We start from the raw sequence: 27,688 nt of genomic DNA on the forward strand, positions 1-27,688 counted from the left end.
ACTTTACATTGTTGGCTACCTTACTTTACAGACAATTACTGACGTGTCAAAATGATTCAATTGTATGACATGCTGCCGTTTTAGTTATTCAAGACAGTCTTAGAATTGTTTTAAGTCATACAGTAATAGTACTGTAAGTAATTCAGAAAATTCTATTATGTGCATACAAGCCAGCAGGTTATAGTTAGTTACTGTTAGAAATAGTATCCTCTAGACTGCTTGAGATTAGGGCATCCTGACTATAGCTCTTGGAAATATGAAATATAAAAGGTCATTTTGTCGAGATAAATGTGACAGATGGGGCCAAAACACTCTAAGCCAAAGGGTGTTTCCAAATAGAATAAAGCAATCCATGGATTCAATACACCACAAAAAATCCATCACTTTCTGTGGATTTTAATCTGAAATGCCAGGATGTCGATCAATACCACTGAAACTGATCCACACCATCTCATAGAGTTATCCCGTGGTTTGTGATTGAGGATTTGACAAATCGAAAAGGATTTCAAACACAATATAGACACAGTTGTTATATGGTTTATTCAGGTGAAACACTATTCCACAGACATAGAAGAACATCAGGTGGAGTCAATGAACAGATATCACATGTTCAATAAACATTTTTGCAAGATCCAAAGACAAGTATAAAGTACAGTGCAATGCAGAACATTCAGTAGACTACCAACATGTTTGTACAGTTTTTTTTCACCTGTTAAAAGAAAATAAATATTGGTTTGTACATTTTGCTCTGATAATAAATAATACGTCCATGTCTGATGGATTTCTATGTTTGTGTACAATGCCAAAATGTCTCAGAGAATAAGGCAACAAATCAAATTAATAACTTTATTCCCCAATGACAATGTTCCCTCACTGGTGATATAGGAAGTGAATGCGAGCATCTTTTGCCAGTCAGTTAATAATCTATTCATCACATTCTAGTAAAAAAAAAAAAATAGATACATCTATGGTAAAGTGATTCTTTATGTCTAAATTATTTTTGGAAATGGATGAACAATCATGGCGGTGAGCTGTATTTGTGTGTTGCAGCACATGTTAAAGTGCAAAATGGAAACAAAGATTTTTGTAAATAAATGGACTTTTATCGTTTTTGTCTGTGTTCCCCTAAGAGCTGACACTTTTGACAAATTGCTGAGGTGCATGTGATAGTCCTTACCCTGCCTGGCTCTGTGAGATAGTTGTGTTTTTGATTCCTGTTTGTGGTTTTGGCTCCTTTTAGATCCAAGTTTGAGGAACAGCCAATCTCCTTGTTAAGTCTGATGTAATAGCCATTACTGGGTCCAAATACTCCCTCAGATCCCAAATGCAAGCAAACAGTGAGGCACCATTTCAGTGGTTATTGTAGCTGTTTTCCTGTGTAGTACAGGCACCCATGAAAAAGGAGGATGTATAAGGTTGAGAGGAGTTAGAAGTTGAGTATTTTTAAAACAAAGTATTAAACAAAATATAGATCAGCACTGCTATAACTTTGGGTATTAACAAAAATCAAACTGGGATTGAAGTTAGGCTTTTGGACATACAATTTCATGAAAGTAGCTGCAATTCATTTGGCTAATTGTTGGTGAAATAATTCCTCTGCAAGTGCCCGAAAGCTTAGAAAACACCATCTATAACACAAGGTTAGTCATGATTTCCAAGTTATTGCAATGACGACGTCTCGTCTGCCAAAATAATTTATATAGACATTGTTGTTGAGCAGTATTAGATCTTTTTGTGAACCTTTTAAATAGTAGTGCAGGATACAATGAGTTTATAAAAACTTAAATGTATGCTAAAAATGAATTTTGCTAATAAGAAGCTGGCAGTGGCAGAATGATGATTTTTCCCATTTGACTCAGATCTACTGAATGAGGGACACAGCACTGCAGCACTTAAAACACTCGCATCTCAGACAACACAGTAGAGGCTTGGGCAGAAAACAGTATCACCAAAAGGTCAATACATCACGACTTAACAAGGGATATTCATAAGATCTGTCTTTATATAGTCTTTTTTCAGGGTACTGTGGAGGGCTTTTTTTTTTTTATCTTTGGCTGGTGTTAAATACAAAGTTTATAAGAGACTGCAGCATTTCTGATTTCTGTTCAATAATTCAAAATGATCAGATTTCAGAAATTGTGCCCTTATGTGGCCCAGTTCTCCAGTCACAGATTCCTCCTTAGCTTTGGTAATGTTGGCTTATATGTACAATAAACATTAATAACAACAGACCGTACCTAATTGCATGCACAACAATCTAAACTACACACTTTGTGTGTTGTTTCACATGTTATTATTTTATTGCAATTCTTTGCCATCCAGCCCCTGTTAAACTTTAACTCAATGGGCAGCTTCAGACATACAGTCTTCTCGTGCTTGAGCTTTCCATCTCAATGAATAAGACAGTTGTTCCATTTTCCCTTGAACATCACCAAATATATCTGCTCTAGAAGTGCTATAGAAAACTAATGCAAAACAATTTCAAGGATTCATGTCTGTACTGAGTTTTGTGTAATGTCTATTTCACATACAGTTATTGCTCTTTAGCAACACGTCCAGACATAAAAACACTTAAAAACAACAAAATACATTGCTTCACATTTTTCCCTAATACCAACCAGATGCATATTCTTTAAATACTTGAGTGATTTATTTTGAACTCAGTTACTGCCCCGTGAGTGTGCGATGACTTCAGGCCTGGATGTCCATAGCTTAGCAATTCCAAAAAAGACTTTTTTTCTAGGAGCATACTGTATATTACCACAGCCCTTCTTTTTCATGCAGTTGTATGCTTTATATTTGTTGTGAATGCTGATATCCTGCACCACACACAATTGCTCACAGTTTTCATTAAGGAATCGAAAACAGCTCTAGTACACAGTCATAACAATTAATACATTAAGAAGAACTTTTACAAATGTGTCAAGACGACTGTTTAAATCCATGCATGTCATGCATAGATGATGATCATTGTCTCAAGCCTGCAAAGCAGACAGAGTCGAGTGTTTACTGCATGACCAGTTATTTTCAGCCAGTTGCCTGTCAGTTCAGCATCTTCCCCCCGAGAACAGTTAACCTACTTCACCCTGCACCATCCTGCTAAGACCAAAGCCCCGCAGCCTGTGAATGAATGGGAGCATCCACACAGTCACATCCACCGCCCTGCAAACCTATTAAACCCTATAAACTATTATCTCACTTTCTTACCAAGCTATTGTTATTCCCAAGTGGTTTTGAACAATGTTGCACCCCATACAATTTCTCCAGAGCACTGTGCACTCCAGACCTTGCACACATTGACACTTCCCACAATATTTCACAGATTCTTTCTATTTAATATTAACAAACCCCATAGTACACTGAACAAATACAAAACTGGACAGTCACTAAACTCTCTATAGCTGCTGAATGCAACACTGCTCAAATGCACATAGCTAATGAATACTAAATGTTGTGTTATGAAGAGTGATATGTATAGTTAGTTGTCCATTATAAGAGCGCCACTGTCTCTTGGTACATAAGGTCCAGGTGTCCTTGGAACTGTAAGTTGTCGGCATGTATTTGCCACCAAGACAAATGTCTGTGTCCTTGGGGACTCCAGTTTTTGTATTCTACAGTCATGTTTTATTTTACACGCATGTGATTGTCTGTATTTGTTTTTGAGTTTCATCTTCACAGTCTTTTATGGTAGCCAGTAAATTCTGGTCAAGGCAGAAAACGCCTCAACTCTTATTTCATGCCACTTCGCAGCACCTGATTAGCTGCGATGAGCATGACGCTGATGATGAAAGCAATGGCAAAGGCGCATATCAGGCTTTTGCGCACACAAGTTTGCTTGACTTGCTGCGTCGGGCTGGAGCCTGGGGAAAAGGAAGTAGGAAGAGACACAAGGAAAAGCAAAATGAGCTGAAGGTCCACTGAATCTGGTATTATTTAATGGTTGAAAGACATTTGATTGTTATTTCCAAATGAAAAGCTCACCACAAAATCACACAACTACAAGAACACAAATGAAGGGGAGTGTGCACAGCCAAGAAAATTTGCTTTCACACCTGTATGCTACATAATTACATCTAGATTGAAATGTTAATTGGAGTTTTGGAACAATAAACCAATGAAAGGGCACCTGACTGGCATATTAAAGGACAAAACATCATCAAAACTATTGTGAATCAAAGGTGTAATTGTTTAGGTCTAACGCAGATGCAGAATCATCTCCAGTAAAGTTAGAGTTCATATCTGTTGTACTTTTACATCTCCCCTTCCCCAATAAATAAATAAATAAATAAATAAATGAAAATAGATAAAATATTGTTTAAAAACAATTTACATGGGAGAAAACATCAAATTACTTTTGAGAGAAAATCATCATCAATTTCATGTATCTAATAATAAAGAGGCATAATTTGTTTTTTTCCCCACTGAGTGAGAAGAAAGACAGAGGGGAGTAGAAATAATGTCATATTTTTCATATTACAGAACAGCAGCCTATAAGAGCACAGCAGTTCACTTACTGCTGATAAGCACCTAGAGCACATTTTAATCGAATGAGCTTGCTGATGGGAGAAACTGGTATCTCCAGTTCTATTCATGTGAGGGCTGAGTTTTGGTGTGTGTGTGTGTGTGTGTGTGTGTGTGTGTGTGTGTGTGTGTGTGTGTGTTTGTTTGTTTGTTTTTTGTTTTCAAATGCGATTGTGGGGAATTTTGAAGTATGAGAACTTAATCTGAAAGAAATAATGTATTCATACTGTTCGACAATGTAAATAGTTGTTACTGCATTATTATTATTATGATTTGGGACAATATAAGTACAAGCAAACTGAATTGGATGCTGGAAGGCGGAAGCTTAATTCAAAACAAGTTGATTAGTCCAAAAATACAAAGTCCAAAATTTCATGGCCAACTCGGGAAGAAAGCCAGTGATCGAAAAGACAGACTCACAGGGAACCAAGCAAGGAGATACTCAGCAATGCAGAGAAGAGAGCTGAAAGATACAGCTATGAGGACATCACAGCAATGAACGAGACAAGATTACACACAGGTTCACAAGTGGAGAGCTAACAGGTGGGATACACAGCTGGAGACACAATGAGAGGCGGGGGGAAGTTAAGCTTAACACACGACACAGAGACCAACAGTTATAAAATAAAACAGGAAGTGTGACACAACAGAATAGGAGAATTAGATTAACTTGGCACTTAAAGAAGACAGGAGGACCAGGCCAGGCAGGTGAACACAGAAAGACAAACAAACATCAGACAGAAAGTGAAACACAATGGAAACACAAAGTGAACTAAATGAAGTTCACTAAATAAACAAGGCTAAAAAATAAGCAATAAAAACCTATACAAAGCAGGAGATAAACAAGACTTAGGACACAAAAGGGAATAACAACAACAGCATATAGAAAAATAAACACTGACAACCAAGATACACAAAAAACCAGAGAACCTAAAAAGTAGACCTTTAATACTAAGCAAAAATTTAGACAGAGGTTGCTGGAAAGATATAATAATTAGCAATATATAGTAAAATACAAAAAATGTCAAGAGAAAACAAAAAAAGAAAAGAACTTGAACATACATTTCTTTACACAAAGCCAAAGGAATTAAACATTTAAGAAAGAAAAAGTACTCAAAGACCCAGAGACCATGATAGGTTTAGCAGATGGTATCGCATTACACAATCCTGGCTTACTTATTGCTGACTCCTTAATCAATGTAGAATTTATCTTAAGATTTTCCTCACTGAAGTACATGACAGAAATACACAGGTGGAGGCCTCTTGGCTTTTTCAAAGTCAAAGTTTAAATCTAAAGGTGGCTGTGCTTTTTTAGCAGGGCCCCTTAGCTTTGGAGTGACCTGCCTGGGGAGGTAGGGCTCTCAGAATCGTGACTTCTTTTAAATCCCTTCTTAAAAGCCCCATTTTTTCCAGACTTGCTTTTATGTGTTGTTGTCTTTTCATCATCTTTCTATGGTCCTTGTTATTGTTGCTTTTAGTGCTTTTACTATTTATACTGGCATTTCACCTTTCCCTATAATTCGAAATCTCATACTTTAGACAAATACTTAATCATAGAAAAGGACAGCAGAGCCTACAAATGTGATGTAATTTACAAGTGAAGATCATTTGTGAAATTAAAAACAGATATCATTTACAACAATTAACAACTATTTGTGTGTAGAGAGTGTCTGTGATTATCAGGGCCTGAACAGCCCAGAAAACCTTGTGCTTTGTTTACAGAGACATTGTCATTAGCATAAATAATACATTATTATATGTAGTGGCTTGTAAATGTCATATCTTTTAAATACACCATGAAGAGCTATACCATGTTTCATATAGCTTGAGGGACCTATAACCTATAAGCAATGGTAATTTTTACAATGCAGTTAAAAGTAAAAAGAAAAAAAGAAAAAAAAATGTTATTTTTTATTCAATATTCATATTTTATTCATTTATTTGTTTTTTTTTTATTGTTTTCTTTTTGTCTCTAGAAAATCTTGATTACATTCTAGACTTCAGGGTACAAAACACACAGCAGTATGCTAAAATATAGGAGGTTCCTTACTGTCTATGTCCACCTGGCAGTCCTCGGGGTTTTCTATGTGATTCTCCTCAGTCATTATGATGTTTTCGATGTCTTTCATGGAAAGATGATCACAGAAGGTGTCATACAGTAGCCTCTTCAGCTCCTCCACTGTAAGCTTCTGCATGTCACACTGGGGATAGACACACCTAACATTAACGTGGACACAGGCTGGAAGGTACAGTAAAAACATACAAATGCAAAGACAGAAATCTATAAACACACACAGGCATAAAATATAAAGAGAATGTAAGTGCATAAATAGCACTGCTGTCTTGTAATTTAAAGAAAATATTTTCTGCAGTGTAGGCTTTACCAGAAGATGGAAAATATGAGTGATATGAATGTGCATTTTAGATTTCTAAATGAATGACATTTAGATCAAAGGAAAATTTGAGTGAGAGATTCCCCAGGTGGATCTGTTACTCAACAAATCCTATTTCTGATTTGAGTGCAAGCTCCTCATTTTAGGTGAAACGTGCCCCAGATCTAAAATTTTAACCTTGGGATTTTGTGTTTTTTTTTCAGTAAATAATAAATATTAGATTATCTTAAATATTTCATAAAATGGAAAACAAATGCAACATAATTGCTGAAGTTAATCTAATAAAGGTGAATAAGGCAGCAAAACAAGTATTTACTAGCCTTTACCACATCCCTTACATTCTCCTTTAGTTGGTGTAATCAAAAGTACTTTCCCTGAACACTGTTTTAGATACACTTCTTCAACTGTTTAATACAAATATCTGATCAGCCAATTACATGGCAGTAACTCAACTGAGCATTAGAACAGGGAAGAAAGGTGATTTAAATGACTTTGAATGAGGGATGGTTGTTGGTGCCATATTAGTCTGAGTATTTCAGAAAATGTTGATCTACTGGGATTTTTCCACACCACCATTTTTTATGGTATACAGGGACTGGTCAGAAAAAAAGAAACTATCCAGTGAGGAGTGGATCTCGAAGCAATGTTTCTAGCACCTTGTTGAATCTATGCCACAAAGAATTAAGGCAACCCAGTGCTTGCAAGGTGTAACTAATTAAATGTCTGGTGAGTGTAATTACTTTCTAAACTACTATTAATTTCTTATTTCTCATTTTTATGTGAACAGAATTGTTAATGAGAAATTTGTTCACAGAACAATAAAACTATTCTGTATTATGTATTCTTAATTTGACTAACAATGTTTTATTTCTTAATTAGTGATCACTGGTCAGTCTCGTCAGCACCCTGGCATCTCAGACACATAAATGACCCTTTGGTGTCAATATTGTGCATCACTGCACAGACACCAGTCTCACTCCCAGCTTGTCACATATGAATTGAGCTGAGCCTAAGCTCATCTCGCTGTTGTGACTGAAGGCACTGTGTGATCAATCCAGCAGCACATGCTTCATACTAGTATTCTGTTATATAATGTTACACGATGCTATGCAACACTCCCTTGGGCTTCTCGACTCCCTCAGCAGGTGCGATTCTTCTTTTGTGCACTGAGCATATGAAAAACTCACATTAATTCCCTTTCTTTCAGACTCAGTTTGGAACCTCTTTTTTTTTTTTACAGGCATTTCAATGCTATTATCACACAGCTACAACAAAAACAACCCTGACATGAGCTACGTCCCCACTAATTTCTATCACACTGTCAAAATGAACAGCTGATTGTCTAATGAGGTGTCTGTAAATAAATTAATATCTATTTTGCATGAAAAATTGACTTGACTAAGTGATAAGACTGCCACCACATGCAAACAAACAAAGATCCAAGATTCCATTAACAAATCAGTGGATGTAACAATTTAAACAGCTATTCCTTTAAAGAACCTAAATGTTTAATAGCTTTGAAGTTTACCAAATTAATGACGTCTTTGTCTCCTTTTAATAACAAGAAATAATGTTTTATAATGAGCACCTTCCAAAAGACTGAGTCAAAGTCAGTGCCATTGAATTTGTCTGGTAACCCAGCTGCTGTGAGCTTTGGACCCAGAAGAGTAACAAACTCCTCAAAATCCACCTGGCCGTCACCTGCAGAAAAGAGGAACAGTTAGCGTTCATTATAGCTGATTTTTTTTTTCTGCAGTAAAGTCTAGTTTTGTGGGCAAAAGCAGAAGAAAGCATCTGCGCTTTTGTGATTTAAAATAGTAAAATCCAATCTGTTTGCTGGCCTCACCATCCATGTCCAGTCTCTGGATGATGACTTCCAACTCCACCTCATTTGGCATGTAGCCAAGGGAACGCATGGCCATGCCCAGCTCCTGCTTTGAGATGAACCCATTCCCATCGCGGTCAAAGACTTTGAAGGCCTCACGGATCTCTGCAGAAGAAGACACACACACAAACACACACACAAGATGAAGTCTTACGGCAAACGAGGATATGAAAGTGGGAAATTTTCCACACACCAAAGACACATTTGTTATGCTGCATCACTGCTTGAGTCATAGTTATATGGGGGTTGGCAGCTCAGGAGAACACAAGTTAACTGCCAAAAGAGAGTCAACAAAAAAAAAAAAAAAAAAAAAAAAAAAACCTTGAACACAACGCAATGAGATCAGGACAAACTGTAAGGGCAGTAGTCTCTGCCTTGTATTTTGATAGGGATGATTTAAACTTATTAAATAACAGAAGTTTGTTTTGTTTTTTTTACTATCTAAAAACAGTGTGTAATTCTGCCACACTGAGAGGGAAAACAGAGACATTCTGGTAAATGCTTTCTGTCAATTCTTTAATAAATGACAGTCAGGTTGAAATGAGATTGGAAACTACCAATGGACCAGCAACTCAAAAATACTGTAAAACTTCTCTGTGTAAGGAATGGCATCATCAGATGAAATAAAATCACTCACTGTAATGTGACGGAATTGCTACAGTAAAAGTGATGAGCTGATTTTAAACTAGCTCCACAGCACAAACACATACTTATCATTTTGTTAGAAATCTAATTATTGTGGGGTCCAAAGAGACTTCAGATGTTTGTGTCAAAACATTTGGCAGTCCAAATTTAAAACATCTGTTGGATGTGTGGCTTTTTTGTATTTGAGTCTGTTTTGTTATTAAGTATCTTAACAAATGATCAGTTACAGTTTGTATCCAAATGTATGCACTCTCTGTCATCAGTTGAAGAAAAACTACAAATTCAAGTCACATTAAAACCAAACCTCAATTGTAGGATGTTTGGAGCTGTTTCTGTGGAGGAGGAGCTTACCGATGAGACAAAAAAAAAAAACCTTATAAAATCAATACCTTGGATCATGAGACTACAAATTGTTAAGAGCCAGTCTGCATTTCAGGCTGTAGCCATGGAGTTTGAACAGCATGGGCCTTTATGAGGCAGGAATGGTCTAACAATGAGATCTTATCAAGATACATCATGGGAATAAGCATTGCTTAAAATACTTTCCCTTCCTCTTTTTGTACGTAGAGCTTCGAGTCCCCAAGCTGTCTAGTTATTTTTTCAGTATTACTAAGAATATTTAGTTGTCACTATAGCTCAGAGTTTCTTGGCCTAAAATCAGTGTTCATTGGTTTATTTTCTCTTTTGACAATTTAAATCTTTTCACTGAAGGAGAGCTGCATTTCAGTTTATGTTTTCACTGTGTATGAACCTGAAACTGGAACAGAGGTCTTTTATTTTTCATTTATCATTGAAGGGTGACTTATTATAATGATAATAATGGATTGCATTTATATAGCGCTTTTCGGGACCCCTCAAAGCGCTTTACAATACCACTATTCATTCACTCTCACATTCATACACTGGTGAAGGCAAGCTACAGTTGTAACCACAGCTGCCCTGGGGCAGACTGACAGAGGCGAGGCTGCCATATCGCGCCATCGGCCCCTCTGGTCATCACCAGTAGGCGGTAGGTGAAGTGTCTTGCCCAAGGACACAACGACCGAGACTGTCCGAGCCGGGGCTCAAACCAGCAACCTTACGATTACAAGACGAACACCCAACTCTTGAGCCACGATCGCCCTTGTAAATCCCAATTCTAAATTTCTGTTTGTGTTATTTGCAGCTTTGCATTATCGCAGTTCCCAATAATCCTTAATCTTATACCATCCCTTGGTATATTCAATTCATCCACTGTCTGAAATGACCTGTTTTAGCTAACCTCGCTTTACTACCCCTTTGAGCCAGTTGTCGTCTCACTGGCTGGCCCTCACATAGTATAGCAGTATAGTATTGCAACATGGCATGTGGATCTTCTAACTAAAATAGGAAAATAGAAACATAAATAGCGCCATCATTGCCAGACCTGGCATACATCTGGTTGACATACACTTTGCCATGACACCAGTCAGTCAGAAGTGCCAGCTTGATGGCAGATCCGGGCCAGACCTGTTTTCTATGGGCCTGGGCCACATAACCCAAACCACAATCGAGCCAGATATTGCATGCCATCACATAAACAGTGCTATCATTGCCAGACATGGCGCACATCTGGTTGACATACACTCTGCCATGATACCAGTCAGTCCGAAGTGCCAGCTTGATGCCAGATCCGGGCCAGACCTGTTTTTCTATGGGCCTAGGCCACATGAACAAAACCACAATCGAGCCAGATATGGCATGCCATCACATAGACAGTGCCATCTATGCCAGGCCTGGCCTATATCTGGATGACATATGTCTTATCATGCCAGAAGTCAGCCAGCAGTGCTGGCTTGATACCAGATCCGGGCCAGACCTCCTTGCTATGTGGGTCTCAAGGATATCCCGTCCCCTCTTACATGAATCACATGCAGATTCATGTAATCCAAAGCCTGAGTATTTGGCTCATAGAAATGATGTGTACACAAAATGACCTTATCATGCAATATTTTTAATATATTTGCTATTTTAAAAATGTAATTATGAATTAACTTTAATATAATATTACAATTTTAACATGAGCATCCACCACTTTAACACTCTACAAATACAAATATATGATCAGAAAGCTACCGTTTCTTCTGATTTTTATGATTTTGGCGTACAAAATCTCTGCCTTTTGCTGGTTAATGAAACCATCCCAGTCTGTTGGCTCCTCCACTGTGAGATTGTTTGGTTTTTAGTGTTTAGAGCAGTAGATGACATACAAGTAGGGGCTGATGAGTTCCTTAGTTTTTAATCATTTCTTTTGATGTTTTTAAAATGTTAACATATCAAATCTCCCCTCCACTGACCAGTATTAACAACAACAACAATGATAATAATTATAAAAATAACAATAATAATAATTATTAGTTTGATGGTGTCATGATCCTGGGCCATGTTGACCCAGCATTCTTAGTTTTCGTGTGTTTTGTATTTTGTTCCTTATTTATGCCTCGGTTCCTAGGTTGTTCTGTTAAGATGTTCCTTATTTGATTTCCCCTTGTGACTTTACCCCCTGTGTGCCCCTCTGTGTATCGGTGAGTCCTCGTCTCCCCTCCTTGTGTTTCCATGTTTCCCCAGCCCGTTATGTCTGTGCTCTCCCCGTGCTTTCTCTCTCCTCCTGTCTGCACCTCTGTGCCCTTCCTGTTTTACTTTGACAGTCTCCCGTCAGTGTTGTGTTTACTCCTGCCGTGTCTCGTTATGATTATCAGTGTCACCTATGTTCCCCCACTTCCCTCGTTAACCCTCTGTGTATTTATGTCCGCGTCTCTCTCAGTTCTGCGTCGCGTTCTCCCTTATTCATGGCTGTGTGTTTCTCTGCGTACTACGTTATAGTTTCCCAGTTTAGTTTGCATGGTTTTGCTCTCCAGCAATAAAGCTGTGAATTTTGAGTTCATTCCTGCCTCCGTCAGTTTGCGATTGGGTCCTCATCGTGCCTGCACACAGCCGCATTATGACAGATAGTGTTCAAATTAAGTGCAGCTGAGGCTGAGGTACTCTAAGTGTTTTTTTCCCCATCACAGACAACTAGAAATCCACACTACAACAGTAAGAAATCAGAGTAATGTGTGTTTTTTTTTTTTTCTTTTGTTTTTAGTATTATTTTTACAGCACTTACTTTAAACATAACAAACTAGCAAACTCGACAGCAAAGGGCATTAAGTGTTGCAACTACTCTGTGTCAGCAGAAAGCTTCTTCTAAACTTTGAAACCTTGAGTTCAATCACTATGGGAAATCTTTCAGCAGTTAATTGCTCCTCTTTGCCCCACTGCATATTTCCCTTCATTCTCCACTTGTTTACCTTTCACGAGGGACTGAATCCCTTAATTTATGCAACAACATCCACGACCGAGTCACCTACAATTTGAAACTTGTCACATCTTGTCTTAAACTTGTCTTACATGCCTGATTAGCACGCAAGAGCAGAGCTGGAGATGAATCTTAAAACAGAGACAATACATAGTGCTCAGGAAATCACATGTCAGATTGGCAGTATTTGTAATTCATTTGTTGAGACCGATGTGATGGCATCAGCCACACAGGGGTAAATCAGTCCATTTTTTCGCTTTATTAGTTTGCTTTGTAGTTTTCTTCATTAATATAATTCATTAATCATTTGGTTGAACCTAACACTGATATTATGAGGCACGCACATAGTAGCATTGTGTGGTTTTTCTAAAATGTTTTGTTATATTAATTATGTTTCTCTTTCTTTGAGTTACCTGGGTTTAGGCGGTGGCTGTTTCCTGTTTGGGCAAAAGGCGTGGCTGAGGACTCTGGGAACAACATGCCTGCTCAGCAGGACCAACCACGGGCTTACCAGGAGCAGGGGTGTTTTAGGTTTAGTTAGGTTATTCTGTGCTTAGTTAATATTAGTGTGTGTTTTGTTTTCCCCCCTATTGTGTGTAAATGGTTTGGCCAAATCATTATAAAAGCTACCCTCATGTGTCTTTGTAATTAGGTCAGTTTGTGAGTTAAATTGTGTCTCACTTTGTTTTGTTTAAGTTTCTGGAAATTTCTTTTCGTAGAGTTATATTTAGTTGACCTCTTTTATGGGCCTGCTAAGTATGTTTTCGAATTTTGTTAATTTTGGACTTTTTGAGGGTTAAAATAAAGAAAACCCTTTTTGAAGATACTTTTTTTACCTGTTTCCTCTTTGCTTTGGCTGCTTGGTCCCTCACAACCGATGATAAATCTCATGCGGTCTTTGTAATAAGATTCAGGAACATTTAAATTCCCCACACGTCTGGGGAAGTTTTACATCAGGTCAGAGTAAAGACAAAGACAATTTAGGTGTGTAAATGAGAAAAATGTTGAGTAGGTTTGGAATGAATAATGGAAACAAAATAAGTGAATGCTGCTACTAAATAATACATAACCTGTCTGTATTATATGATTTAGTTCCAATAAAAGCTTTCTAGGTAAGGAAAATAAAATTATAATGTTTTTTTTTAAATACTTTTCAGCTTGCAGCCAATAGCTGCTGTTAAATTACTGAACTCTAATGCTAAACAAGTGTACATCATTTGAAGCAGGGTAATGAATAGACAAGCCTAAGGTAACATCGACAGTGTGACAGTACAACAAATTTCTCAGCAGAAAAAAACCCCATAAAATGTCAGTGATGGTAGAAAAGAGCATGTAATTGTGCTGTACTGTATAGTAGTAAATCCAGGAAATAGTCTGTTACAATCAAGTAAATGCATATGATAGAAAAGAAACTGCACGAAGGGGACAAGGGTACTTAAAAATCATGTTTTCCAAGAGATTACGTCTGGATATGCAATTTATAAAGCCAAGTCTGGTGACATTCACAGCAGCTGTTTTGACATCAATTTCCACTGCAAAATGTCTAACTGAAGATATATTCTGAATCACCGAGAGCCTCCAGCTGTGTTTTTTCCTTCACTGGGTATGATGTTATTGTTTATGGAAAAATAATAGCTCAGTATCCACCTGAGGACCCTGCTCCATCTGTTTACTTTAGAAAGAGGGGCTTTCCAGCAGACACTTGCTGCTAAAACATGTTGGTGCCTCGCAGGAAGCAAGCACATTCTCAAATGAGGTGCCAAAACTGTTTTTGCAAATGATCTCCTTCATGAAAGCCTTTTCATGGATCAAAGGCCAAAGTAGCAGTGTTACTATTAGTAGTTATAGTGTATCATTATATTTGTTATTTAAAAATAACCTGTTGGAGGATGATTTTATGTGGTGACAAACATCATTTACAGAATACTGAAACTGTTGTGTTGTACAGGCTTGAAATATAATGAATGGATTATCGTGTCCTGTGAGATACATGAGCATAAAGCTGGAAAATTTAGAGTTAGTTCAAATATTTTATCAAAACCACTTGGTTCCACATGAAACTAGGCCAGAGTGCTACTTGAATGAAGTAACAAATCTCTGAAGTAAAGAAGACCATGTGTAATCTCCATAGGCTGACTAGGCTGACTAATCAGTCTCTAAAATAATTAATTTTTCTATTCTTGACCACATTCTATCCAGATAAATAAATTCTCAAAAAGATAGCACTATATCTTAATTTTACCCAGAAGATACAGCTTTATTCTTTCCTTTTAATTTTATTCTTTCGCCCAAAATGGACTGGATTCATATGTATTATGTACTAACTGTACTGTAAAGAAGACACTCTCTCTATAACAATAATTTAAAAAAAGAAAAATCAATTAATTGCACTGCACACTAATCAAAGAGACAAATACTTGTTTAAGTCGAGTATAACAGGTTTTAAATGCTCAGCCTAGCTAGCCTTTAAAATGGCATCATTGTCTCTGGGCACCAGTGCCAGAGGGCATTTTTAATGGGAAGATGCAGAAGATCGTGAAAGCTACCGAGCCAGAAGCTTGTCCTTACATTCACTCACTTGTACCTAGTCATGTTTTCACTTTTTTCCTTTGTTTAACTTGTTAACAAAATTCATAAGGAAGCAGCTTTCTGAAATCAGCATATCCTCCTGAGAACTGAGAAAAAAGAACCTTCCCAATGAACTTTTTTGGGATTTCCTGCCTCTTTGGAGGCCACATGAAATATCAATTGAAAGCCCAGGATGTCCTCTATTTAGTACATCAGGATTTTGTAAGGTCGCTCATATAAGTCAAAAGATATAGACCAAAAACAGAGGGCATAAATGAATAGGCTGGTTCTCAGGATATGCATAATAAATTTTAAAGATTTAAAAATGAGAAAAAGTTGTTTGTTAATGTCAAATTTGACTTGTTCAAAAATCGACCAGAGGCCGTACAAGTGACAAGCAGTTCCCTTTAAAGTGCCATGTTTTTACAATCCCAGCTCAGAAAAACTTGGGAAACTGCATAAAATGTAAATAAATGAAGAGAACATATCAAATTTATGAACTGAGAAACTGTTCTATATTAAGAAATTTTGAATTTGATGACAGTAACAAATCTCAAAATGCTGGGATGGGACAATAAAAGGCTTGTACACAGGTCTAAATAAAAGCAGCTGTAGGAACTTGTTGCAACTCACTACAGGGTACAAAAAGGAGCATCTTAGAGGCAGAGTTTCTCAGAAAATGGGCAGATGTTCACCTATCTGCAAAATGTATATATATATATATATCTACAAACTGTGAAACAATGTTCTTCAACATAAACTGTTAATATCTCATCATTAACAGTTTAAAGTATCATCAAAAACTATTAGAATCTAGAAATTTCTGTTCACAAGAGACAAAGCCTAAAATTAATATCGGATGCCTGTGATCTTCAGGGCCTCAGGTGGCACTGCAGGAATGATTTTGTCATGGACTCAGGGACATGTATGTGAACACAGTTCACCATGCTATCCACAAATGTAGGTTAAATGCTATGATGCAAAGAAAGGGGCGTATATGAATATGATCCAGAAACACCGCAGTCTTTTCTGGGCTGATCTCATTTAAAAGTGGAGGCAAAGTGGAAACCTGTTCTTTGGTCAGACAAATCTAAATTTAAAATTCTATTTGGAAAATATGGACATCACATTTTCTTCACTAAAGAGGAAAGAGAACACCTGACATGTTATCGGGTCCCTGCATATCTGATGGTATGGGTTGTGTATTATTGCTTATGGACGATGCTCACACACATTGAAAAGCACAATAAATGTTGAATGGTTTTAGAGCAACACATACCCCCATAAAATATTAGGGTCTGGGTGCTGAACCGGCTTGCAAGCGCTCGAGACCTTTCACCAGCTGAAAACATTTGGCACATCATAAAATGAAAAACACTACAAAGGAGACCCAGGACTGTGGAGCAGCTAAATTCACAACATTCCTCTCGTAGAAGTCCAACAACTATCCTGCAGACTGTTGTTAAAACAAGATGGGATGCTATACATGAATAAATACGCCGCTGTCCCAACTTTTTTGAACCATTCAAGTGTGCCAGTTTAAAAATGTGATGTTTTCTACATTCATTTGTGAATAAAATATGGGTTTACCATTGAATTGTGTTTATTTACATTTTACACTGTATCCCAACAGTTTTTATTTTTGCTTCCAGCCTTTTAAATTCCGACTAATGTAATTTTCAGCTTCTGCCTTATTAATATACATCATTTAATAGATTTCTTTTCTTTTTAAAGCTGCCTCTTCAGCTCTGTTTCTGGGACCATAGCTTCACCAGGGAACTGTGAATATTTTCGCTGAAAGCATGTGATATTTGCTTTGATGTACAGAGGTGCTTGTTGGCCGTCAGATGCAATGCCACATAGTCCCCTGTGGTGTGATCTGACATAGGATGAAACCTCAAGTTAAGCTCAGCGGCTGAAAGAGCCAAGCTTCTAAAGCAGAACACCCACAAGAGAAAGGTGCAGTGCACTCCCTTTTGCACTACTCTCCCTGTATACTGCTGTTTATCAGTGAATTGAGCTGCATCCTTGCAGCAGCACGGAGTTGCTAAACAGTCTGTACACAGCTCTAAACAAAGTGAGGAACCACTTAGAAGTGGAGCTTATTCATGCATATAAATGGAAAAGGCTCGACAAGGCTCGCGAGTTTCACTTTCTCTGCAGTGTTTTCCTTTAAGCCATCTTGGGCTAACACTTTACATTACATGTTGGTAAAAACATGGCAACACTGGGACTTTTTCTTTGACAGGTAAAAGTTAATTAAGTAACATTAATGTCTAATTTATTTTAGTACTAACAAGTTAAGAAATTTATATTAACAGTTGCTATGCTACAGAGATCTAATATGAGATAAATGGGCCAAAAATAAAGACTAGTTTCCCCCCCTTTGTTTTTTGCTTTTATCCTGTCACACACATTATAGTTTAATACTAACCAAATACACAGCATATTAACATATTAAAGTGCTAAGACAGGAAAAAAAAATCAGAAAATAGATTAAACAATGAAAATATTTACTTGAGAGTTTTGAGTGTTTTGGTTTTAACCATTTTCAGGATAAATTTAGCTTCACTTAAAAATTTGCCAATTACACAGGATGTTTTTTTGAGCAGAGCAGACTAATGCCAGGGCTTCTGTAACAGCAACGCATCCGTGAACCTAATCTGGGCTTGTTTTTCAGAGCCAGGGATCCTCTTTGCCTCATTCAGACCTGCATCTGCTTAGGGCTGCTTTGGATCGGTAATTGAAGCACACCCACTCTTTATGTGAGACCTTATCACTGTGAGAAAAACACTGCTCTGCTCTGTGTGTGCAAACCTTGGGTGACTATTTTTAAACACTCATAGCAACCTTAATCCATCTTTAGCTGGATATGGGCTGACTTGGACATCCAAAAGATTTAAATATTACCATAACAGGCTTCTAATAAGGCTCTTGGGGATTTGAAAGGAGTATATGGTGAAGTGTGTGTGTGTGTGTGTGTGTGTGTGTGTGTGTGTGTGTGTGTGTGTGTGTGTGTGTGTGTGTGTGTGTGTGTGTGTGTGTGTGTGTGTGTGTGTGTGTGTATGTAAAGGGAAAAGCTCGTCTTTGGGTTTGAAATGAAATTCCACCCTTCGTTAGAAAATTTAAAGTGCATTAACTTTGCCAATGCAGCACTAAAGTGACCACAGGGAAAAACTTTTTTTGAATGACTGTAGCCAGTGACAGGCAGTGAACTTTTAGTCTGATGTTCAGTTTTTCTTTTCTGAAAAGGAAAAAAAACATGGAGATCTTTCCATCTTTCTTCTCTCACTCTTATTCTTTGCAAAGCATAAAGTTTTCAGTATCACAGATGATGCCATGCTGAGATGGGCTCGATAGCCACAAGACAAAAACCCGTCAGAAGCACTTCAAGCGCAGGTCAGTCAGGAAGAATCAAAAGCCCCCCCCCCATCAGTTCCACCAGGCTAACAGTGCACACTCACTTATGGATGTTGTTTTTCTACCACTATTATTGTGTGATAAAGACTTTTGGTGTATTGTTCATCAAAGGAAAGGAATATTACCCTGGAGAAAAAGCACTTCACCTCCCAGAACTCATCACAGTTCATTTCACAGGTAATAAAGTCTGCAGGATTCACTTCTTTGTGGCAATCAATCAAGATGGAAATAAATGACTTAACTTGAAGCCACCAGGCAGCCATAATCAAAGCATTTCATGATATTCCCCGTTAGTCTGCAGCACATGTTTTTCATCAAAACCCATTTTGGCGTGATAGAATGCCATACCAGATTACACTGACTGATTAACTGAGAATTTATATGAGAATATAGATATTGATGGGATCGAAATGTCAAATAACTAAACTATAACAAGGGTCAGGAAAATAATAAATGTCAGTGTCAAGACTTTAACTTTTTCTTTTCCTCATTATGAAGAAAAGATGTATGCAAAGAAATGAAGACTTGTCTTCTGCTTAGGTAATAAATTGGGGAAAATGCTTTGTTTGTCATATCGCCACAAATATTGCATAGAGGAGGTTTTGTTCAGAGAAAAAATATATATCTGCATACCTCAAAAACTCCCCTTATTTTGTTGATTTATTCAAAAAAGTGTGAAAACAATACATCAGAGTTTTGAATGGAGATGTGATCCAGTCACCTCCAGATAAAGCCAGGCCCATTCCCACCCTGCTTTATGCTTGCTGTCTATGGTACTGATATAAAATTGCTTTTCAACTCCATTACCTCAAAATTAAAATTCTTTTAATCAAATTAACCTTCATATATTTTTCTGGTAGACAATTTTCAAACCCTTTAAGATTTTTTTGTGTCTGTGACCTTGTGGTAACACCTGTGGTGCTGGGGCACTTTGCCCTCTAAGAAGAGGCTCATTTGAGACTCAGTTAACATCTTTTTCACCATCTATGTCAAGTAGAGCTTTTCCATCCAGGCAGGTGATACATTTATGAAATCCATTTTCAAATCCAGTCCTGTCTGCCTGCCTGTTTGTCTTACAGGCTGTGTAAGATGACCCTGCATCTACGCAGAACTGAGAAGAGATGGGAAGAAAAACAAAGTGACATTTATTATCCTCAGCCTGATTACATACAAGGATGGCGCTTTAATGGACGTCCCAAGTGACATGCATCTGCAATCCCACCGACCGGTTTCTATATATCCTTTTTTTTTATCATTTTTATAGTAGGCAGGAAAGAGTTTTCCATAAGATTTTTCTGCAGGTTTTTGATCTTTCTTCTAAACTTACGCAACATTATCTCACCGTCCTTCACTGGTACACACAAATCCATGTGCATAAAAAGTCAAATTCATAATGAATTTGCTGGCTTTATTGGTTTTTTTCAAATTTTGGAGCAATTGAAAAATTACAGCAGTCTGTGCTGCTGTGCGTCCTTCTTCTTTGTTAATCAACAAAAGCCCTTTTGAGCTTGAGCTTGATGTTTGGCAGACTTGTATCGATGTGAAAAGTACTTGATTTGTGAGTACAAGAGCGATGATTTCAGCAGTAGAAAGTAGCAGTAGATTCACTTTATTGTTAATTATTTTTTTAATATGTTTTTTTAAGAGAAAGTGTTTAGATAAAAACAAACTCTTCTGCAGGAGGGTACGAAAGCATTCATCTGTGGAAGAGGATGCAAGCCATGTTTTTTAGGGGGATCCAATTTAAGGGTAAAACATGGTGTTTTTTTCCGAACGAGAACAATAATTGAGCTAATTCTGGCTTCCTAGGAGAGAGCATGCAAATAGCAGTCGATAGCTGATGTGAATAGGAGAGAAAAATAAGTGTTTGGTTTTGGTAAACACTTCTGGATCGTTTGCACACTCCACACTCCTGAAAATGAGCCAGCGTATCTTCAGCTATCAGCTCTGGTCATTTGTTATGTCCAAATCTTCTTAGCAATATATATGCTTTAAAATGGTCTCAGTTGACCCCTTAGAAGTACACCCCTGCAACGCCTACTGATTCTGCACCAGCAATACGTTATACAAATAATTTCTGTCTTTCCAAGCAGATGCCGGTGTCTTTAAATATCTTCATTTGTATTCATGTAAGTATTTCCAAAGGAATGGAAGTCAACCCTCCACCTCAGGGCAAAGAAATGAGTCAATGTTGCTGCTGCAGCTACAGTAGGAGTCGAGCAGAAACATCAACAACGCCTCACAGGCAGTTTATGCCATTAGAAACACAGTGGTGTCGGTGGTTTTTTTGAGTAGCTGTCAGTCAAAACGATTTGCAGTCACAAAAACTCTGCCAAGGGAATGACTAAAAAAACTGAAAAAGAAGCCCCAGTAAATGTTAAATGCCTGGTACTGAGAGGAAAACTCATTGAATAAACAAAATCTGAATATTCAATATTCTAAATGCATTTTGATGAAGTAAACAAGCTCTGCAGTTAGTCCTGTACACTACCACAAAAACGCTGACTTCAGTAGTTTCATCATCCAAATAATCAAACTCCGCTGGTTGTTTGAGGAAGGTTTTACATTCACATCCTCTCTCTCCCACCAGAGTGTCTTTTTCTCTGGCACAAAGCTACATATAAAGCTCCATTTAGTGATATTGTTGTAACCACAAATATATGAAGCAAGTGGTAAATTCTCACCATCATTTTTTTGATATTTCATACAATAAAACTAAAAATGCAGTATCTCTAAATCCAGCTTTCAGTCTCACTGATTTCAGTCTCATTGTTATAGTCACTTCCCGTTTGCACCATCTCGGCTCTGTGCCGCGGGAGGGGTGCAGACGACAGTCAAATCTGTGTTTGATCTTGAGACGAGGAAAGCCCCCTCACTCTGCCACAAGTGTGCACAAATGGAGAGATAACTTTGTAGGCTGCACTGATTTCAATTGCTGTGTAGATGGTTAATTGGTGAGTTTAAAATGCTCCGTGAGAGATTTGTCCCTGCTGGTGCTCTGTGACAGGTTGGGGTCGGGATATGCTTGCATGTTTCCGTAACGGTGATTAAGAGAATCTTTTTTAATACTAATACCAACACAGTGAAAGTAGAAATAAAGACAGGTTTTATTAAAATCTTCGAATACAATGTCTATTCACTGTAAATTCTAAGCAAATTATGTCAAATACTGTCTGCTTACATTTCTATGTTTATTTTGCTGCATGTGCTGAGTAATAAAACCTGCAAGCATATGAAATAGCTGAAACTAATATGCACTAACATTTTCCTTCTGGTAGCTAGACATGTAGAATATAATGCTAATGTGATATTTAGTTATTTTTGTTATGAATTCATTTACTCCTTCCATAAATAGCCATTATAATGGTCTTGCTTTTAGGCAGAAAATTACGTTATTAGAAAACTGGTGAGTTATCCTTTTGTTTGGCTTTTTGAGCAGTTTGCATAAGTATGTCAAATGGATTAATTTGCCTTAATGCCCAAATTTATTTACTACTGATGAATACATTTAGTTTTCCAGAGCGTTTTTTCGGGGCGAAGCTTCCGAGAGTCTGTCAGCAACAGAGGAAATTTGGGGCTGATTTAAAAAAACGATACAAAAGCACATTTCCTTCCAAAGATGTCCTCACGGTCATAAAACAGAGGGAATGAAGAAAAGATGGAACTAAAAGTTGTGTCAGCAGATGTTTCCTTCAATGTTCTTGTGTATTTCAACAGTGCAGGGGAAAAGGCGGAGGAGATTTCAACTGCAACAATAAACAAACTGTATTATCGCAAGTTTGCTAAGAAAATGCAAACATTTTGCTTCTCTCTTATCGTTTGCGTGTGTACCGGCATCTCCTGGCATCTGTTTACATGAGCCTTTCTCTGGGACCTGATACAAATGCTTAAAGCTCAGCCTTGGGACTATTTTGAAGCTACTTCCAATAGTGCTGTTGTTAGGCTGTGTGGAAATGGGCTACCCACTTAATTCCACCTGCAGTGATATTGACACTGAGCTGTGTGTGTATATATATAAATGTGTGTGTGTGTGTGTGTGTGTGTGTGTGTGTGTGTGTGTGTGTGTGTGTAGTGGTGGAGGAGGTCTAAACTATATTGAGCACCTGTAATATGACCAACTGTTTTTTTTCCTCTTGTGTGGGAGGGGAAATGGACAATCTGGAGTCCAGTTCAAATTATGGTCACATTACTGTACATTAAAGTAGTTGTTACCACCTCTAAGTTTCTCTCATGCACACACACACACACACACACACACATGCACACACACACAAAGCATTAGAAAAAAATAGAGTTGCTTTTTCTTTTTTTTTTTCAATTATAGCTTTGACAGCCTTCTTGGTCAAAAAGTTTGGTGCCACTGGTCCATTCCCTTGGGTGTCCAAGCCAGTAATTGAAAATCAAGTACTTGGTTATTTGTGCCAATAGGGCTTTAGCCTCCTATGCCTCTACATGCGCTCACATACACATATTCACTAATGTGCTATTTCATTTTCTGACCAAGTCTTGTCCCTCTGACGGCCAAGCTGATGATTGTGACACCTCACACTTCCAGCCAATTCTCGTCCCTCTCTAGAGAAGAGCCACAGTGTCGCTCAGGGAAATGCGTTCCTCATTTACAAGTCATTTCTGAAACATCACTGATGTCAAAAATTTATGAAAACATGTTTAATGATGTTAGTATATATTTTAAATTTTTATGTTTTCAATATTTGCAGTGTCTCCAATCTAGGAAATACTTTATCACTGGAAGTTCAGTTTGTTAAAATTGCCTTTAAGTGCTAGTAGCCATATTATTCCAGATATCCATATTTAGGGTTTGGGCATTATTTTTGATCATAATTTGTCAGTTAAGATCCAGAATGAAAATCTTGTCTCCTCGTCTTTCACTTAAAATTTGTCATTACATAAAGAAGAAAAACATTTTATCTGTTATTCGTTATATAAGCTGCACATTTAAAAAATAAATAAATCACCCAAATGTGATTTTGTGTTAAAATATGTCACACATAAAAAAATCATGTTTGGCATCTGGAGCGTACCACTCACCAATACTGCAGTGGCATCTTTATACAATATGTATGTCTGTTTTTAATGCAAGAGGTCCTACGACTTTTATTCTTCCTCTTCACTTTCTTGCTACTTTTGACAGCAACATCTAGAAAATAAGGGCGAGTCTGTGCAGTTGTCAGCTGCTCCAACAGTCGTAATAAATTCCAACTTTGGAATAAGACTGAGTGCAAAATGCACAAGCCTTTACGTCACATAGAAACCTCCATCTGAGATGTTTTACATAGGTTTTCTGGCTGTGTGGAAGACGAAGGTGCTCAGCAGATTTGGATTAAGAATATAAACAGAAATAATTTATATTCCTACTAACAACAGGACAGAAGTTGTTTCTTAATAACAGACAATCTCATAGTGACTAATATGAGTAATGAACAAAATGAGCATTAAGTTATATTCACAGAAAACTGAAACTGGCTTCACTTCTTAGACTCAGAGGCTGTTTCAAGTTTTACTGTTCAATTTATGGGTGAAAGAGGACTCAGAAGCTATGCCCATCTTTTATATACTGTCTACAGCTTAAATAGGAAATGAAGCTATGTTAATACTGGCTAATACACTTTCTAGGGGCTGCAGTGGTTGCACAGAATAAATTAACTCCAGCTTGCGTTACTGTCTTCCATCTCTGCGACACTGAAAACAATAATGAGAGTAATAGCAATATTGTTTCCATAGATTTAAAATTTAGTTTACTAAAAGTAAGCACCAATACTGGCACATAACATTTCATATTCTTTTTCTGCTATTATTCAACAAACCATTCAGCCCTGTCATGTTCTATATTATTCTCATTTTGTGCTTTCTAGTGGGAAAAGCTGTGAAGCTGTCACTTGACAACGACGACAACAACAATGTTCAAATCCCTTCATTGACGCTGGCTTAAAAGTCTGCCTCTTTCGCTTTCTCTAAGGCATCTCTCGCACAGCATCACAACAGCTGCAAAAGGCTCTGTCACTGCTGTTAACTGTGCATTACCACAGCCTTCTCCAATCAAACTGCCACTATAAGTTGAGCTGTAAAACCCAAATGGCTCACTTTGTCTCCTGACACATGTGGCAGATAAGTGGATTTGACTAATTGCAGCTAAAATGAAGTGTTGTTTGTTTATTGCTTCCAGAGCTGACAGTAAAGTGGTTGGGTGGGGTGAAAAGAAAACTGAGATTTGTCAGTCTCAACAGTCAAGAGCTACTTCTGAAACCTGAAGTACACATGTTTGACAATAAAGCACTGTGATGCAATGCTAAAATTAAGAGCATAACAGCATGCAAGGATCGCTTTTGGCATTGACATGTATCTCTTTGATCTTTCTTTTATTTTATTTATTTTTTGGATTTCAAAGCAAAAAAAAAAGAAAGAAAAGAAAAAGGCAATAAGCATTAAATGAACAAGGGAGATGTGTATGGCGTGTCTTAGCTTTTCTGGATGCTTCTGGTGTTTTCTGAAACAGATAATGTTCAAAATGCACTGGGGCTGTTCTGCCTTTGAATACCCTCTGGGAGTCAAAACCAATATATATTTGGCCTCTTCCACTCAGCTTTTATGATTAACATCAACCTCAGTGTGAAGGTGCCAACCGTATTATGTGTTTACAAGTGGTTCTTTGCAAGTATTGCAAATGCAAACCTGTTTATGTGAGACAAAATTTGTGCACCTGCAGGTAACATTAGCAGTTTGCTTCTTGGTGTCTGTGCTCCAGCACTCACAGACAGAAATTTTTCACAAGACCAGGCTTGTCTGTACTTCACACATATACATGAAATGCAGCTGTCAAGAAAAGCCGCATCACTTTTAAAGGTTTGTGTGCCCACTCATCTCTCTGAATCTGTCCAGCGAAGGAGTCGAATTTGTCAGAAATGTGTTTGTCCTTTGTTTTTCAAAGAAAGTGCGTTTAATGATTATGGGGGGGAAAGGATCAGAGGTGCACGGGACGAATCATTTAGCATTAATGTGTCAGCTTACAGCATAAACACACTGAAAACACTGCAGCAAAACAAGAACTTCCTCTAATCACATCCACTTGGGGACTTCAGTCATGTCTCAGGGACTGCTGTATGATAATGTGCAGATGTCACAGGTTCACATTGCAAGCACTCCTGGCATAAACACTCTCATGATCCTGAAATACACATTGTCCTGTGTAGCTGTCATTTTTCAGCATGCTTCTTGGTGTTGATATTTAGTGCTGTGGACGTTAACTGTGTTTTCTGATGTTTCAGATGTATTCAACTTTTTTAAAAATGATGGGATTTACCCTGTTACTTAATTTAATAATCTTGCAGATGTGGGACAAATGCTTCACAATCTTCAGGAAAGATGGGGATAAGATACATAAAATATCTCTAAACCATTCAGTGTCAGTGTGGCCAGGCTTAACAGGCCAGTGAATTCCAGCCCTAGCTTCTGGTACTAGATCGAGCCAATGCATCACTAACCTCATAGAGCAACGTTTTATAACAAAATTCCTTTCTTAAGAAATCCTGCTTTGAACTTATGGAAAATAATGATGTGATAATGTGAATAGACTGAAAACAATTTTTTTTTAGATTCAATCAGTGAAAAAAAAATCGAAAATGAGGATTATTGTAGCACATTCTGTTTTATATAACAAGATAAAGAAAGGGAACTGTGAAAATAAAAACTGCCCTTAAAATCCAAATCACTTCTAGTCTCGATACTTGTGTATTAAATCAAAGCTCTCCGAGCGCTGTCCAAGGTCCTGACCGCGCGTTTGTTTAAAGGAACTCCACCGCAGGAGCTGCCCGCGGCCACATACACTGCCGCTGCACAAAGTAACACCTCCCGTATACTCACAAGTCCTGATAACATTCAGTTCTATGTGAGCAGGTATCATTATTCTCACCTTCTACTTCGTCTTCAGGCAGGTTCACCGGCGCGCTGTAGGAGAGGATGTCAGGGATGGTGCAGATCCCCCGGTACATCAGCGTGGAGGTGACTGGATGCATCGGCATGGCTGCGACCTCTGGATACCACCTGCGCCCTCGTCATACAGAAATGTCTACAGAGAGGATCCTAACTTCCCCGCTCAGTCACCGACGGAAAAGCAAATCCATGGATGAGGGGCTGGGGGTGCGAAGGGAAAACGTGGATTCCGCAGCGTGTCCGCCTCAATATGTCTTTTGGTCAATGAATGAAGAGCAAGAAAATGTGTGTGGGGGGGCTCTTACCTCTCTGCAGTTGTTATATGTTTAGAAGGAATAACACACAAAGTCAGTAAAAGGAGCAGTGCAGAACACCGAGAAAATGCGCACATAGAAACATCACCATCAGCTCAGACAACCTCCACATCTGAGCTAATTAGCACGTTTTCCGTCTCTGCTGTAAACAACAATTGTGATAAAATTGCGGGTTATGAATCCATCGATTTCTTGTGTTTTTTAGTCCCGAGGATTGTCTGCAGTGATGAAACACATGCATCCACTTGTTGGATACATGCGCTAACTTGACGCACTCCGTCCTCAGGCTCCAGCCAGCTTCATCCACAGAAACGACGTGTTAAAAATATTTTTTTAATGATGAGTGAATAGCATAAAATATCTAAATGTGTGTCTTAAAAGCCCGATATGATGGCAGGTAAAGTAGGGCGCATCCGGATCCTTACAGACAATAATTACTCGCTGGCTCTTAATTGGTCGTGAGCACTGGGCGCAGTGCAATCCAGTTGTTCAGTCTTCAGTGTTTTTGTGAAAGGAAGCTCTCTGTGTGGATCAGATATGTAGTCTCTCCCTTCTCTGTATCGCCCCCGTCACTCTGTCTCTCACATACATACATGCGCACTTACACACACACTTATACGCTCAGCGTGTGGACGCAGGCAATCCCACAACACAGCACATAAACGCAATACACCCTCCC

The 27,688-nt window shown here is 38.0% G+C and overlaps 1 protein-coding gene across 1 annotated transcript; it reads right to left on the bottom strand.

Annotated features, from left to right (window-relative positions):
* Positions 1 to 521: 521 nt before the first annotated feature.
* cabp7a (calcium binding protein 7a) lies at positions 522 to 27,638 on the bottom strand. Its single transcript, XM_084946596.1, has 5 exons — positions 26,676 to 27,638; positions 8,761 to 8,904; positions 8,503 to 8,615; positions 6,572 to 6,722; positions 522 to 3,860 (listed from the first exon to the last, which is right to left on the bottom strand). The coding sequence occupies exons 1-5, from the start codon at positions 26,782 to 26,784 to the stop codon at positions 3,730 to 3,732; spliced, it is 648 nt and encodes a 215-aa protein (XP_084802722.1). The 5' UTR covers positions 26,785 to 27,638; the 3' UTR covers positions 522 to 3,729.
* Between the last annotated feature and the right edge of the window lie 50 nt (positions 27,639 to 27,688).

This window comes from Perissodus microlepis, chromosome 12, assembly GCF_051167445.1.
Source record: "Perissodus microlepis isolate ML-2025 ecotype Zambia chromosome 12, ASM5116744v1, whole genome shotgun sequence".
Lineage (NCBI taxonomy): Eukaryota > Metazoa > Chordata > Actinopteri > Cichliformes > Cichlidae > Perissodus > Perissodus microlepis.

Bases quoted from the DNA above. Each gene is read 5' to 3' on its own strand.
- cabp7a (XM_084946596.1), bottom strand. From the start codon at position 26,784: ATGCCGATGCATCCAGTCACCTCCACGCTGATGTACCGGGGGATCTGC. The intron at 8,616-8,760 runs GTGAGGCCAGCA...TCTTTTCTGCAG, and splicing joins CCAGAGACTGGACATGGATG to GTGACGGCCAGGTGGATTTT. The intron at 3,861-6,571 runs GTAAGGAACCTC...CCTTTTCCCCAG, and splicing joins CTGCCAGGTGGACATAGACA to GCTCCAGCCCGACGCAGCAA.